This window comes from Natator depressus, chromosome 11, assembly GCF_965152275.1.
Source record: "Natator depressus isolate rNatDep1 chromosome 11, rNatDep2.hap1, whole genome shotgun sequence".
Taxonomy (NCBI): domain Eukaryota; kingdom Metazoa; phylum Chordata; order Testudines; family Cheloniidae; genus Natator; species Natator depressus.
Genome location: NC_134244.1, coordinates 22,819,940 through 22,835,617, shown reverse-complemented (window position 1 = coordinate 22,835,617; position 15,678 = coordinate 22,819,940). Strand labels below are relative to the sequence as shown.

Sequence of the window (15,678 nt, the reverse complement as noted above, 5' to 3'; positions counted from 1 at the left end):
TTGGTTACTGTCTTAGAGAGGAGGGGTGGAATGATTCCATGTTAGATAGCACTGACCCTGGGAATCATATGTATGGGTCCCATGGGCCCCAGTAGGGCCAGTAGGAGTGTTTGAAGTTGGGTTGCGGAGGTCCCCAAGGCATGGGTACAGTTGGTCCCAAGGGGACATTCTGGGTGCAGGTTGGTTTCAGGAGGTTCTCAATGTCCTGTCTGGATGGATCTCTCTTGGAAGAGTTGATGACAGTTCCTTCAATAGCTCTGAGTCTCCTGATGACAAAAAAAAGACTAGATCCGGTTCAATTGGCAGTGCTAATATCTCCGTGGGAAAAAAGTTGCAGCAAGTAGACAGGATGGAAGAGACTTTTCCTGTAGCCCTTTGACTCCTCCAGGGGATACATCACCCTGGTAAGAGATGGTCCTGTCAACAGAGGAGATTGCAGACCTGGGGAAACAAAATATGTCCTCTGGTGGAGCAAAGATGTATTTCTTTATTCTCCCTGGAGTGCTCAGGGTTCTGTCTGCCCATACTGAAAGACCCAATATAAAGAGGCTCTGGGTTAGCAGGTCCACACGAGGTTGTGGTGGCACCATCAGAAGCTGAGGTTCCCAACGGGTCTCTTCACAAAAACAGGTGGCTTTTGATCTTTAAACCTGGATTTACCTTAGGTGCTCTATTATTTATTTTATATGAAGTTATTTTAGGAGAATGTATTGCCTCTGAAAGGTTTCAAGCTGACAGCCACTATCTGGTCAAGCACAGAGAGTCGTAACTGTGACACGGAGGGATGATCTGCAGGTGTGAGACAGCTGCCCATTTAGTCTTTGACCACTCTGTTGAGACTCCTATGAAAGGTATCAATTGGTGCCAGTTGTGGGATTGATGTGGGCAGCTATCCAACAGGTGCATCTCTGAGATACCAGCCCAAAAACACATGCTAACAGAATACATTTTTAAAGCAGATCACTTTAATTAAGCCAGTATAATTTTCTAGCCTATAACTCAACATAATCCTATACACAGAATTCCAAATCAATTTTAATTTATGCATAATGTTTGTCTGCATAGCTTCTGAAACATGACTTCATCCAGCCATTTCAGTATAAAAAGATATTGAAATGATCAAAAAGAGCCAGTGTCCCCTTTTCTTTTTTACTTTTTTTTTTAACAAACAACCCTTTGCACATGGGAGCAAGGAGGGCCAGGGAATGATAACCTTTTAGAGAAGAGGTTATGGCAAACAATAGTGGTGATTTAAGAGCATAGAACTAAAACACTTTTCATCACCTGCAACATATAAACTAGTTTATTGTTTGTGACTCCTGCCAAAGAATGCACCTTCTTGGCCACCCATCACTTCAATAAGGTATGGCAGGTTTGATCAAGCCTTGGGAACCTTTCACAACAGGGCTCTGTCAAACCATTCCTGTTCTGTCCACAGTGTCATACACTTACTGACTTCTCTTTCTGGAGCCCATACAAAGGTTTGTAGGCTCAGACTCCACACTAACTAGCACTGAAGGGATACATGCCACTATTGCTTGTGCAATGTAACTGTCACATCTCTGAAAACTAAGATCAGTGGCCTCTCCTTGGGGCACAATAAAAAGATACGCCAAATTTCACTTTGTAGTAACTACAGCTTCAGAAATTGCATTAACTGTATTAGAAGGAGTCATAAGAAATGTTTGTAAGATTAGCTGGATATGGTAGGTGTCACATCTATACTAAGATGAAAAATCACTTTGCTAACTTACAGTGTTTTTCCCTTTGGTAACACCCTTTATTAAGGTGCCATTTATAAATAGTTAATTATTATTTATTAATGCATAAGCCACTTTATAGCATGCTGGATAACAACTGAAATTCATGTATTAAAGATGCACACACTTGGTTTAATACAATTTACGTCTTATAATATCCTTTGCAACAGATTCTCATCGCATCATCTGTTAAGCATTTATTACTAATGCATTTTATAACATGCTTTATAATACATTATTTGAGGAAGTAGCTGCATTTAGTGATCATTTCATAAATAAGAATAAAGCATTTGTAAATGGCACCTTAATTTAAAGTGTTACCTTCACATTACTGGATAGTCATTCACCATCCATCTCACTTTGCAATTATTCTCAAAATGCACCTCTTAATAAAAGACACATTAAGTTGTATTCCTTCCCCCACCCTCAACCTGATTAAAAGTTTGAGTTGTTTTCTTACAGCTGTTCTCAGATGTCTTATGGTTGGCTACTTAGCTTGATTGCATTTATTTATTTATTTTGATGATGCCAAACTTTCTATTTAGTAACATCATTTCTGAAAAGATGAGCACAATAAGATAGATAACTGCATACCAGATTGGCCAGTGCTGGCTGTTTGGATTCTTTGTAGAATTCTATTTTCCCACCAGCAAGAACGATCCAAGAAGTAGACCAGTTTTTCCTTAAAAAAAAATAAAATAAAATAAAAATTAATGGATCAAGTAAGCATGAGCTATCTTGGTTGAGGAAGATGATACCATGGATTAAGCCAATAACACTTCATATTTGAAGACCTGGGTTCCAACCCTTTTTTCAGAAATGAAAATGGTCCAAATTCACACTCTGTGTCAACAAATTCACTTTTGTTGATGTTAATGGAGTTGCCCCTGTTCACACCATTTGTTCTGCATTTGGCCCAATTGGCTTGATGGGCCAATTCCCTGAATTCACATTTAAAGCCCAGCTTGCTCCTATCCATCAAACCACTTAAGCACATGCACAACTTTAACCAAATGAAGAGTCCAATTGAAATCAATGGCACTATTCACATGCCTGAGGTTCACATGTGCTTAAATATTTTACTGCATCAGGGTCCGCATGATCAGCCACCATTTGGAGATTGATATTTTAGATAGGCCCAGGACAGAATAGCAAATCACTTTGTCAGTGTGAGGTATACAGAGCTGTGCACAGGACCTATATTTAAAGATCAATACATTTCCTTCCTGTCCATAATAAAAAAAAAAATAGAATCAAACAAGAGAGGTTTCCAGAAGATCAAGATACACATTAGTAGTATTTTATGTAAGTTACAAGAAAGTGTAACGACATATAGATGTTCTTCATTTGTCAAACACAAATAGCAACAACTTCTGTGGAGAGGTATAGAAGGGACAAAAACATTCTTTCAAGGTTGTTAGCAGCACACTGGAGAGAACCACAAAACCAGCTAATTACAAGCCATACAGTAGATTATAATATTCATCACTCTGATGGACGCTTGTTCAAAAGCATTGCACTATCATTACCTAATTAACAGAACTAGTCTCACAGAAAAAAAATATATTTGCAAATAAAAAAATTAAGTTTGATTCTCTGTGATTTAGGGGGTCATATTGTCATCCCCAAGAATTTAGACACATCACAGACAAAAATCCTGCAAATCCTAAAAGTGTTGCAAATTTTAGCAGAAACCATTATTCATTCCAAAATGTGTACCAAAAGTGATAATTAATCACAATTCACTATTGATTACTCTCCTATTTAATATATTTCAGTCATTCTATCAAGGAGCAGAAATAATACCTTGCGTGAAATCCTGGCCTCATTGAAATCAAAGACAAAACTCTCACTAACATTAATGTGGCCAAGATTTAACCTCAGGCATATTAGTGACCACCCAGCCTATATAAATAATGAGCAGCAAAACCAAATATCTGAATAAACAATCCATGAACAACCCAGAAGTTGAAAATTATTCACCCAGTTTATTTGGTGAATATTTACTAAAAGCAAACACTTTTGAAGAAAATGTGGATCCATTTGTGAAGACTTGATAACCAAAAAAAAAAAAAAAAAGGCTAAAGGTGGGATTTTCCAAAGTACTTAAGTAACACAGGAGCATAGGTGCCACTGAAAGTCAATAGAACTTATGTGTCTAAGTGATTTAGGAGCCTCCCTCTCAAATTCCCAATGAATAACTGAGCCAAATCCTCAGCTGATATAAACTATGCTGATTCACAATAGCTGAAAATATGGACCATTATTTGCAATAAACTTATCAACAAGCTCTGCTAACTAATCAACACAATATCCTTATAATGTAGTATTGTAACTATCTGTTATTATCTGGTGTGACAAAATTCCTCCTCTACCTTGGTGGGTCTTGCACTTATTGGCAGATTTGCTCGCCTTGGAGCTTCACGGCAGCCCTCATCTTGGCCGTTTTTCTGAACCCACAGTCCAGGTCAACTCCTCCTGTGTCTGACCAGGAGTTGGGAGGATTTGGGAGGAACCCGGGCCCGCCCTCTACTCTGGGTTCCAACCCAGGGCCCTGTGGAATGCAGCTGTCTAGAGTGCCTCCTGGAACAGCTGTGAGGCAGCTACAACTCCCTGGGCTACTTCCCTATGGCCTCCTCCCAACACCTTCTTTATCCTCACCATAGGACCTTCCTCCTGGTCTCTGATAATGTTTGTAGTCCTCAGTCCTCCAACAGTCCGTGTTCTCACTCTCAGCTCCTAGTGCCTCTTGCTCCCAGCTCCTCACACGTGCACCACAAACTGAAGTGAGCTCCTTTTTAAACCCAGGTGCCCTGATTAGCCTTCCTTAATTGATTCTAACAGCTTCTTGATTGACTGCAGGTGTTCTAATTAGCCTGTCTGTCTTGTCTCCAGAAGGTTCCTAATTGTTCTGGAACCTTCCCTGTTACCTTACCCAGGAAAAAGGGACCTACTTAACTTGGGGCTAATATATCTGACTTCTATTACTCTCCTGAAGCCATCTGGCACGACCCTGTCACACTGGGTTTCAAAAATGGCTAGCAATAAAAACCAAGGGGAAAGGTTCTCCAGCCAAACCTTACCTCCAGCTCCTATTTTACGGAAGGATCTTCAGTGAGAGTGTCCTTTCTACTGTCTCCTCTACCAGACTAGTGTGCAATGATCAATGATTTTGGTTGACGTCCCTAGTATTTTACATTCCCAGCAAGAACATCTGAGGCAATACCGGGCGGGTTATTTGACCTATCCAGTGTCAATCCAGTATGTGTTTCATAATTAATCCACACATGAATTAGCAGTTGACCTCAAGTTGAAAGGACTTGCTGGACCTAGTCTACTCAGGCAGAGCTAGTGGAGAACTAAGATAGGGGCCAGTATGCAAGAGATTTGCATATATGTTTACCAGAGCCCCCCTCTAGTAGACATATAACCAGACTTGCTCAAGAGTACATACGTTGGCTTTATTTGACTCATCAACATAAAACCTGTGTTTTGGGTGTTGGGAATCACAAGAAAAACCATGTGAAATATTCACAATGATACTCAAAACCTACTACATTTCAAGTCTCCTTACAAACTCAGAACTCAGGTCAGATTAATCAGAAGGTTCCCTAAGATTTGCAACCTTTCCTGTTAACTTGGGCCCAGCTTCAAGAGAACCTGGAGCTATTTACAATTTTGCACTGAAGATGTGAAATTTGCTTTTGCACCAAGCCAGGTAAGACTGTTGTTTTGACTGAACATACGTCTACTCTGCAATCACAGAGTGGGGTTGCAGCTTGTGTAGTCCTACTGGAGCTAGCTTTAATCTAGCTAGCTCAGGTACTGTATCAGCAAGGCCAAGGCAGCACAGGCTTCAAGGTGGGCTGCATAAGCCCATCCACAACCCTGGGTAATTACCGGCAGGGCTAGCCCACACCGAAGTGTGTGCTGCTGCAGAGTCACTGCTCTGTTATCCAAGCTAGCTAGATTAAAGCTAGCTCAGGTATGTCTACATGAGCATCAGTCTGACTCTATGATTAAAGTCCAGATGCACCCTGTGTTTCACTTTGAGTTTTAGGGTTCATGTCAGCCTGAAATCCAGGGTGCAGATAAAGGGTGTGGAAGGAAAATAGAGGAAAACTGAAGAATAATTTTGAAGGTTCCCTTGAGAAGTGAAAGAACTGAGCTTCACAAGAGCTGTTATTGGAGGTATGTTCCTGATGATGCATGTGTGCAGTTAGCTAACAACCACTGCATCTATATGTTGCATGTAAGCATGGATTGTTAGTGTTATGGAATACTGAGGTGTTATAGTACAAGGCCATGTCTCAGATAAGGTCATTTCAAAGCATTCTGCATCAAGACTTCAGTGCCATGTGGCAATGAGCAGTGTTAGTGAACTTTGAATTCTCTTTTTTAGGGGTTGGTTCAACCCCTCATGACATATGAAGATTCAGAGTGCTCTTGCAGGATACTGTGTAACAGAAGCAGACTTGACAAGACAATGACTATATCATATTTGAGTATGGCTTCAGGACAAGATAGGTTTTTTCCCTACTATTCTCCCTAAATTCAAAATTATCTTTAAATCAAAACTTAATGGTTTCTACTTGTTTACCTTTAATTTTTAGTTCACAAAAGCAGTCTTTGTTTATGAAGTGCTTAAACAGACCTTAATAAGGTCAAATATAGTTTGGGGGGGTTAACTGGTTTTTCTACAGTTGGACATTCAAATATAGAATTTCACTAGACATGTAAAAGTGTGGGCAAGGTTTTCAAGCCCTTTGGGTAAGTCAATTCAGCAGTGACTGTACTCTTTTCCAGATGCATATTCCATAGCTTTGAAAAATTCACTCCCAGTGAATGAGCAGTAAGGGCTAAATAAAGAGAAGGAGAAGATGGATAAAATATACATAGAACAAAAAAAAAGAAGTTACCTTTGTCTGTTTTTCATCCACAAAGAGAGACAGATAGCCCTCAATAGCAGTATGCAGAAAGATCCAAAATGAAAAGCAGAAAGTATATTGTATAAAATCATCTTTTTGAATCAATAGAATTGTTTTATACAAAAGTTAAAAAAATGGTGGCAGAGTCATCAAAGTGTGAAATCTGACATCTTCATATTGTAAAATGAAGCAATACACTCAATGCATCAGCTTTACAGCAGTTGCAGTATTTGCATTCTATCAAATGGACACCTGATGGCAGCACATTATAACACCAACACTGTTCACAATTGCTCTGTCTCTTAATACAGTAGTGTTTTTAAAATCTGAATGGACAATACCATGTTTATAAATGCAATAATAATATTCTGAATTTTCCATGTGTAGCCATATGTGTTGGAAACAAACATATTCTGCATGCTTCCCTGTTCTGAATACTACATGGTATTAACATATGCAAAGCCCCACTTCTTACTCATACATACCCTTTGTTTAAGTAATGTTAAATGCCTGATAGAAAATCGCAAAAAAGAAAATTATTTCAAAGTTTCAGCTGATACTCCTTTGTACTTAGGTCATCAACATAGAATGAGACCTTGAGGCCTACTCAACTCATCACTAATACTGCATAACAGTTGCAAGAAATGAATGCATTCTTCCAAACCAAGATTGTCTGGAAACCATGCTGCTTCTTCTCAAACTAGGATCTGGCCACAGTGAACCATGTGTTTGTCACCTCCAGACTGGACTATTGTAACACCATATCTGGTGTTGAAAGGAGACAGAACACAACAAGTCCAGTGTGACAGGGTCAGGCCAGATGGCTACAGGAGAGTAATAGAAGGCAGATATATTAGCCCCAGGCTAAGGAGGTCCCTTTTCCCTGGGTAAGGTAACAGGGAAGGTTCCAGAACAATCAGGAACCTTCTGGAGACAAGATACACAGGCTGATTAGAACACCTGCAGCCAAACAAGAAGCTGCTAGAATCAAGGAAGGCAGGCTAATCAGGGCACCTGGGTTTAAAAAGGAGCTCACTTCAGTTTATGGTGTGCATGTGAGGAGCTGGAAGCAAGAGGCACTAGGATCTGAGAGTGAGAATGCGGACGGTTGGAGGACTGAGGTGTACAAGCATTATCAGAGACCAGAAGGAAGGTCCTATAGTGACGATAAAGAAGGTGTTGGGAGGAGGCCATGGGGAAGTAGCCCAGGGAGTTGTAGCTGTTGCACAGCTGTTCCAGGAGGCACTCGAGACAGCTGCATTCCACGGTGCCCTGGGCTGGAACCCAGAGTACAGGGCAGGCCCGGGTTCCCCCCAAACCTCCCAACTCCTGGTCAGACACAGGAGGAGTCGACCTGGACTGTGAATTCAGAAAAACAGCCAAGCTGAGGGCTGCCATGAAGCTCCAAGGTGAGCATATTGGTCAATAAGCGCAGGACCCACCAAGGTAGAGCAGGAACTTTGTCACACCAGTTATTAAAACAACAGCCCCATCCTGAGCAATATCTGCACTTTCCAGGGGCTCCTAGTTTGCTTTTGGTGTCAATTCAAGGCTCTGGTTTTAATCCCTTAGGCCCTCTATCGGTTCGGTACTAGCTACATCACACCCCACCTCTTCATTCTCAACCCACCAAGACCGCCCACAGAACAATGTCTCTGACAAGCTTATAGGAAGGAGGTAAGGCATGCTCCATTGGGGAACCCCCCTTGTGAAACAGCCACTGGAGAAGATGAGACTTAGCCCAAGTTTGGCCCTTTTTAGAGCTCATTACTGAGACTCTACATTTTGCAAAAGCCTTCTGTCAAAAACCAAAACCAAGGAGTGACAACAGAGAATGACAGAAAGACAGACATGTCAGTGGTCTTACTCCATCTTTATACAGCTTTACAGGAAAGCTCAATCAGACCTTCTGTTTACTTTTGAATGTCTCTGTTTTGGTCGGTTCTGATCATTTCTGTATAGCAATTTGTTTTTTGGTTAAATTTACTTTGTATATAGGATTTTGCTACCAGAAAAAATATAATGCCTCAGAGATGATGAGGGGTCATGCAACATGATCTTGGCAATGCATAAGGGCAAAAGAATATTTGCTTTCAAACACCCTGGGTCACTGACCCAAAAGACCCACACAGTTTATTACTATATAGAGAGTTAGGAACTTTAAAATGTAGATCTTTCTTCAGATAGAATGTTATAATATATCATATCAATTAGCTAGTAATCCTCAAGAAGGAAGAATGAATTGTGTCTGTTCTGCTGCCATTTAGGTACCTATAGAGATAGGATTTTCCTCAGCTCTCAGTGTTTACCTAACTCTGCTCCCACTGAAATCAATAGTGAAACTCCCTTTGACTTCAACAGCAGCAGAGATAGGCCAGCTCTGACTGCTTTTAAAAGTCTTACCCTAGGTGCCTATATGGAAGCAGCAATTATATGGGTGTCCAGATCACACCCCTGAAGTCCACACCAGCTGTGCCCAAACACTGTCCAGCTGAAAGCTGCATTATCTATTTGCCTGGAGCCCAAAGGCTGCACCTAATGTGCATAAAATGGAACAGAATTGCAGCTGTCCCAATTTTTAATATGGAAACAGGGCTCATGGTCACATCATACAATATAGCCTGGCAGCGCATATCAACTATATTCTGAGAGCTGTAGCCTCAGCAAGCTACAACAACATATTAAACATGAGAGCACCCATGTGCAGAATAGTAAAACTGTGGATTGCATTTGGTTCATATGCCAGACATTGGCCACTTTTGATATTCATGATATGGCCCATATGACTTTTGGTTAAAATTTATATAATTGACACAACATAAAGTGCACAATACCTTAACTTTTTGCCTCCATCTGCAATTTTAGCTTTTAGAAGATATCCTTCTTTTTCCACTACCTGCAAGAAAGAATATTTATATCATAACCCTATCTTTTATTAATATGAACCAATTTATTTAGTACATGCTACAAGACTCTGTATATAGGAACGTCTAGTGTTGTAGCACTTTATCACTTATTCTTATTTGAGTTATCTATGGTCAGTTCTTTTCAAGTGTTGGCAAATTATCTTTAATGTCAATCAAATATATAGTAATAAAACGGAAAAGAAACTCTGAACATTAAATCTGAAAAAAAAAAAACCTGTTTAAGTGCAAGTAAAGTTTCTGGTTATACATGAAACATTGGTTAAAATGTATCATATTGGTTCACTAATGCATCTTCAGTTATATGAAACCTCTACAGGAGTTTTATGTTTGCTTATAAGGTATGTAGAACGTATATTATCCTAGAGCTATAGCACCCTCTGCTGTGCAATTTTAGCTCTTATAAGCTAGCTAGGGTCAGATATATGAATGTCAGACCTCCAAAAGATTATCAAATGTAGGTGGACCCCTATAGGTGCCACTTTTCCCTTTGAGTTAGTACTAAATCAAGACCCTTGTAAGGTGCAGAAAAGCATTATGATTCGAGTGGTGCTGTCTTTCTACTGAGATGTAATACAAAGGCCCTCACCTCTTGCAGCCATTAAAAGGTCACACTCAAATGGGAATTGTTTATGTTCATGCGAGGGCAGCATTTGTCCTTAAATTTACAATTGTACCAAAATGTTCTAGTGATATAACCTAGGGAAAGCACTCTGTAAGTAGCTCATCACTGCCACCACAATCTTGAGTTGGAATTACAGATGAAAACATCACAATTTATATGTATCTACAAAACTGGGCCAGAACATCCGGTGAGGCCAAATTGGCCAGGGCATAAATGTGTGTGTGTAGATGTGATTTAAACCTCACCTTTGCAGTTCCGCAATCCTGGTGCTGCTCTGTGAAAGCCAGTTCTTCCTGTGCGGTGTTAGAGCAGTCTAAGGACTGCTCTAAATTACATTAGGCTGCAACACTCAAAAGGGGCCAAAATTGCAGTTGAGGATTGGCAGAGCACAGAGGCATTCTGGCTCACTCCTTTCCTCAAACTCCCACCCCACCCCCCCGCCACATACACGCACACACTCTCTCTCTTTTATTTGTTAAATCAGCAGCAAGGAAATTTCATAGTGTAAGAGTTCCTGTGTCAGATCTATGGCACTATATGATCATCCTTATACTTGGGAGATTGAGGGGTTGGTTTCACCAATTTTATGGCCAGATTACGATGGCAGTGCAACAAAAAGTAACCACACCTTATTGAGGGATTTGGCCAATTGTTTCAGTGTATGTTGAAGAAACTTTTATTTTGGCCTTCAGATAAACCACCATGACCTGTGAACCCATCAGACTGCATAGCTAAACAGGATCAAATCGGGTCAGTACTTGGAAAAGAGAATTCAAGGAACACCTAAATGGTGCAGGAAGGGAGACTGGTGATTTAGAAGATGATTGTCTTAACTTTCAGTCATTATGAACTAATGCCCCAGGAGGATGCTGGTAACTTCCTATAGTCTCTGCTGAGTTATCACAGCTCAGGGTGGAGCAGATGATTTCCTAAAAACTGTGATAGGCTTTAGCCTTCTGCAGGGTTATTTAGAGCAATAGAAAACGTGCTTTGTATATAAGGGAGGATTATAAAATCAAATATACAAGTCTGTTCTTACTGTACAAAAATATGACTATATAAACAGAATGGTGTATACAATGGTACACAAAGGGTACTTCAGTTTCTCATTAGAGTTTTAGTTTGGAATATACAGTACTGTGTACACTGCATATACATACATGTTTGCACATGCATACTGAAAATCCGTATGCTTACAGACAACATTTTGGGTGACATCCTCATCTGACCATATAGGAATTTGTCTGTGCCTTTTTTACAACTTGCACTTATTCCATTCATAGATTCCAAGGCCAGAAAGGTCCATTGTGATCACCTGGCCTGATCTCCTGTGTAACACAGGCCATAGAACTTCCCCAAAATAATTCCTAGCGTATATCTTTCAGAAAAACATCCAATATTGATTTATAAATTTACCACATCCCTTGTTGGATGTTCCATGCAAATCCCTGGGTGTCAATATGGAGTGTAGAGAAAAAATACATTTAGGACCACAGGTATTGTTCGCCAGAATCACATCATTGTTCCATCTAGCTAGAGAAGGGGGGATAATTTTAGATAAAGTAAGAACTGACCCCCAGTATCCTCCTACTTTTCAATCATACGTGTAACAAACCCTTAGATCATTTTCCATCCCTTCTCATCCTTCAATTTTTGTTGCTTTACACTTCTAGTGTGTAGTCAGGACCAGAAGTGCTAAATGTCAGATGAGAAGGTTATTCTCCAAATATTTCCGTCCACCTGGAAATGGCAGTTGGGAAAAGCTTTTACTAATTAACAAGTTGTTAATCGCTTCTCCAAACCAGACCCAAATTTTGATCATTTCAAGGTTTGCCCATCACTATGTCTAGATTGGTATTATATTCAAACAGAAATAGAAGCAACGTTGAATTTCAATACTCAGTCTGAACAATCCCTATCCTGAAATTTGGAGGATTTAAGAACAAGATTCATTTCCAGATTAGAAAGTTGCTGCTCAGACCCCTCTCTCTAACAATCCTGAACGGGAACAGCAAATGAATACACCACCCAAACTGAGGGATCTAGGGAATTCAAATCCAAACTGCACAGCTGAAACCCATCTCTTGTTTTAACTTAGATGTCTAGTTCTAACTTAGATATTTCAAAAACACAAGAACTAGTATTCAAATCTCATGGTTTATCCTGGCACTAGAAATCCTCCAGGTAATATTCAGAAGGCTCCTTGTTTCTATATATGGTAGTTGCTTATATATTATTCTGATTTAATAAGTACAATGATTGCCTTTAAAAATGTTACAGCTGTCTTTGATAATTTGATGTTATCATAGCATTCATTGATATTCCCCATAATTAGCACAGGGAATATCAAGGGAATTCTGCAGTAACATTTTTCAGTTACCAAGGCAATTGAAAAGGTTTTAAAGGTACCACTCTATCTTTATATATACATATACGCTATAAAGCAATATATGCACATGCATTGCATAGTACATCTGCTAATGTCCCTTTTCTTGTCTTATGAGATTTCACAGAAATCCTTCTAGGACAATTCAGTTTATTCTTTCAGCCCTTCATCTGATGGATGACATGGGGTTACAAAATCATGAAATGTCCTTATAGTACTCTCTTTTCTTTCTGCCTCAATGAATATCCATCATTTGTTTTTGAGTTGTTGACCTTCCTGCACCTTTCCAGCTGAGGAAAGGTTGAGCGAATAATCCAAAATACCCTGAAAGAATTAGCATAAAAATAAGATACTCGGATGATTTTGAATTTTCATATTAATGTTCTTTTAAAAAATATAATCTTTTCATTTGCCTCTGTTTCTCTCCAGCAAAATTCTACAGGTAACTAATTATGTACAAAAATGGAAGTTAAAACATAGTAGCATGGGCAAAGGCAGAAAACGGGCTTCACTCTTCTCAATATATATTTTTCTCTTCACTGAATCTCAAACATTACTAAAAACAAATTCACACCTAGTATGTTCCCTTAATTTTGCTTATTCTGCTAATCCAAACTAATAATTTTTGGAAAAGAAATATAATCAGTTAATTAACATCCAACTATTAGTAGTGCTGAAATGTCAGCCTAGTTCTACTAAGTCAATGGCAAATTGACATTGTATATCATTAACTAAAGTGCTTCGTCATTTCTAACATTATAATTTCCATTGAGTAACAAACTTTCCACACATTTTTGCTTCTTTGTACCCCCTTAACATATTAATGCATACAGAGCATCAAGTGTTCATCTTTAACACAACACATACTATATTTCCATTAAAAACATTTAAAGTAAATAAGCAAAGCAACACATAGATTCCGTAATACAATTGCTTACCGTTTGTTCCTTTGGGCTAATGATGTCTGTGAGTAATAAGTTATGTTGGGAATGATTCCTTCTATGACGAGATATCTGAAAATATATTAATTTACAACTTAGAATCAGCTTGATATAAATGTACCAAATCAAACAAGGTTTACATGTAAAGCTAGAATGAAACAATCTGTTGACAGGACATGTGCAGTGTATGTATAGGTGTATTTTATATATTAAATAAAAAATCAAGTTTTTGAAAACCTGGTTCCCACTGAGCATGAACAGACTTTAGGATCATTCTTAGTCCTAATGTTTGCAATGCAACTCTGGCAAATTAAGCTAAAATCAACTGGCATATAAATACGCATTCTGAGCTTATGTAGAACACTTCATTCACAGGATCTCAAAGCAGTTTTAAAAGATGGGCAGTATTAGCCCCATTTAACAGATAGAGAAATTGAAGTACAGAGAAGTTAATGATGAGCCCAAGGCCACATTACAAGTCAGTGAGAGAAACAGGAGATAGACTAGAACTGGGAAAAGAATCTAATGTACCTAATATGTCCCAGCAATTGTAATGGCTATCCCTCAACCTTCCATGACTAGAAAGCTACATAAATATTTTGGTCCTGATTCTGCTGCTCGGATTGGGTCCTTAATTTCTTTCAGTCCCCTCTTTTTTCCCAGGAGAAAAGTGTACAAAACTGTAATTGACAGAAGCATTACACGTGACCCTCGGAAATTATCAGAGCTACATGAATCTTTCACAATGAACCTAAAACTCACCTGCATTCAGGTTTTCCTACAAACCTGAAACTCAGGCAGGTTACCCAAAGATATGCCAGGTCTCTTTGTAAAAGCTGGTTGTGCTTTAATTGAGTTTTAAACACAAAAGAGGGTGATTTACAGTTGGGAGTTGGAACCAAAACAAGAAAAAAAAAACAAATTTGGCCTGAATTTTACTCCCCATAATCCATTCTCTTATTACCTACTAAAACACAGTTAACAAAAAGCCATAATGTATTGTGTTTACATTTAAATATCTGAATCTACCAACTGTTCTTAATTAATCCGTAGGGCCTCCCTTAAAAAACAATTAACCACATTATGATCCCATATTTTCCGGCACACTTTGCCTTCATGTTTATATGTAACCACTAACATTTTAAGCCCTGAAATCTATATCCTAGATAAATCTCTACTCTCCTAGTCAGAGCTAATGAGCTTAATGAATGACCAGTTATAAATTTAATACAAACCTTTCAGATAAAGAGATAAACATTCTTCACAATTCAAAAAGTTTCTCTGACCTATTTATAAAGAATATCACTTAACAATTTCATTAGGGGTGAGTAACAGCTGGTGACATGGCTGTGTCCTAAAGTGTTTTTCTCTCTTAATATTCTGCATCTTAAGCAATCGAGCCTTCATAAGAAATACTTTAGTTAGTGGCAGTCCCTCCTTTGGGGAGAAAAATATGTCAGACCACATTTTCTGTATTTTGCAGTCTTGTTTTCAGGAGTGTCATGTTTCTGTTTTATTAGCATGTAGGGTAAACAAGAATGATTTGCTGATGCTATTGAGAGAACTTCTAAGACTGTGTTCTTTCTACTTAGATTTTGGATTGAACTTAGTATTAATGCAAACAGAGGCTTGTGTATAAATTCAAAATAAATTAATTCAATTTATCTTTTTTTCTTTATCTTCAGCATTACAAATCTGGAGACTATATACTGCACAAGACATATAACTAAACTATTCAGGTCTAGGTCATATAATTCTCTCCACACCTAATTATTCTTTTACATATAACAAGGCATATTGCTATATGATGTTTTTAAAATATTATTTTCTCTCGGCCAAATTACATAAAATGATACACCACTATTCCCGAACGTCTACTTTATAGCCAAGCAATATTCAACGGGTGGCTGAAGAATTAAAATGTGGCTTTTTGTGGCCCTGCATAGCACTCTTGGGACATCCACTGGACTGATCTGAGAGCTTCTTTTGCTCTGGACTTGGGCACAATGGCCACAGCAGCGATAAGGGGAATGCTTTCCATGCTGCCTGACACACGCTAAAGAGAATGGACAAGATTGGTTCGGATATACCTTGAAGCAGCCAGAAATAAGGCA

General features: G+C 38.9%; 1 protein-coding gene across 1 annotated transcript in view; it reads right to left on the bottom strand.

Moving 5' to 3' along the window:
- ARHGAP15 (Rho GTPase activating protein 15) overlaps positions 1 to 15,678 on the bottom strand; it is a 465,551-nt gene that overhangs the window by 367,537 nt on the left and 82,336 nt on the right. Inside the window, exons 3-5 of the mRNA XM_074967296.1 lie at positions 13,562 to 13,636; positions 9,523 to 9,584; positions 2,355 to 2,442 (exon numbers count right to left, since the gene is read on the bottom strand). Of these exons, the coding sequence (XP_074823397.1) occupies positions 2,355 to 2,442; positions 9,523 to 9,584; positions 13,562 to 13,636 (225 nt within the window). The remainder of the gene's footprint in view (positions 1 to 2,354; positions 2,443 to 9,522; positions 9,585 to 13,561; positions 13,637 to 15,678) is intronic.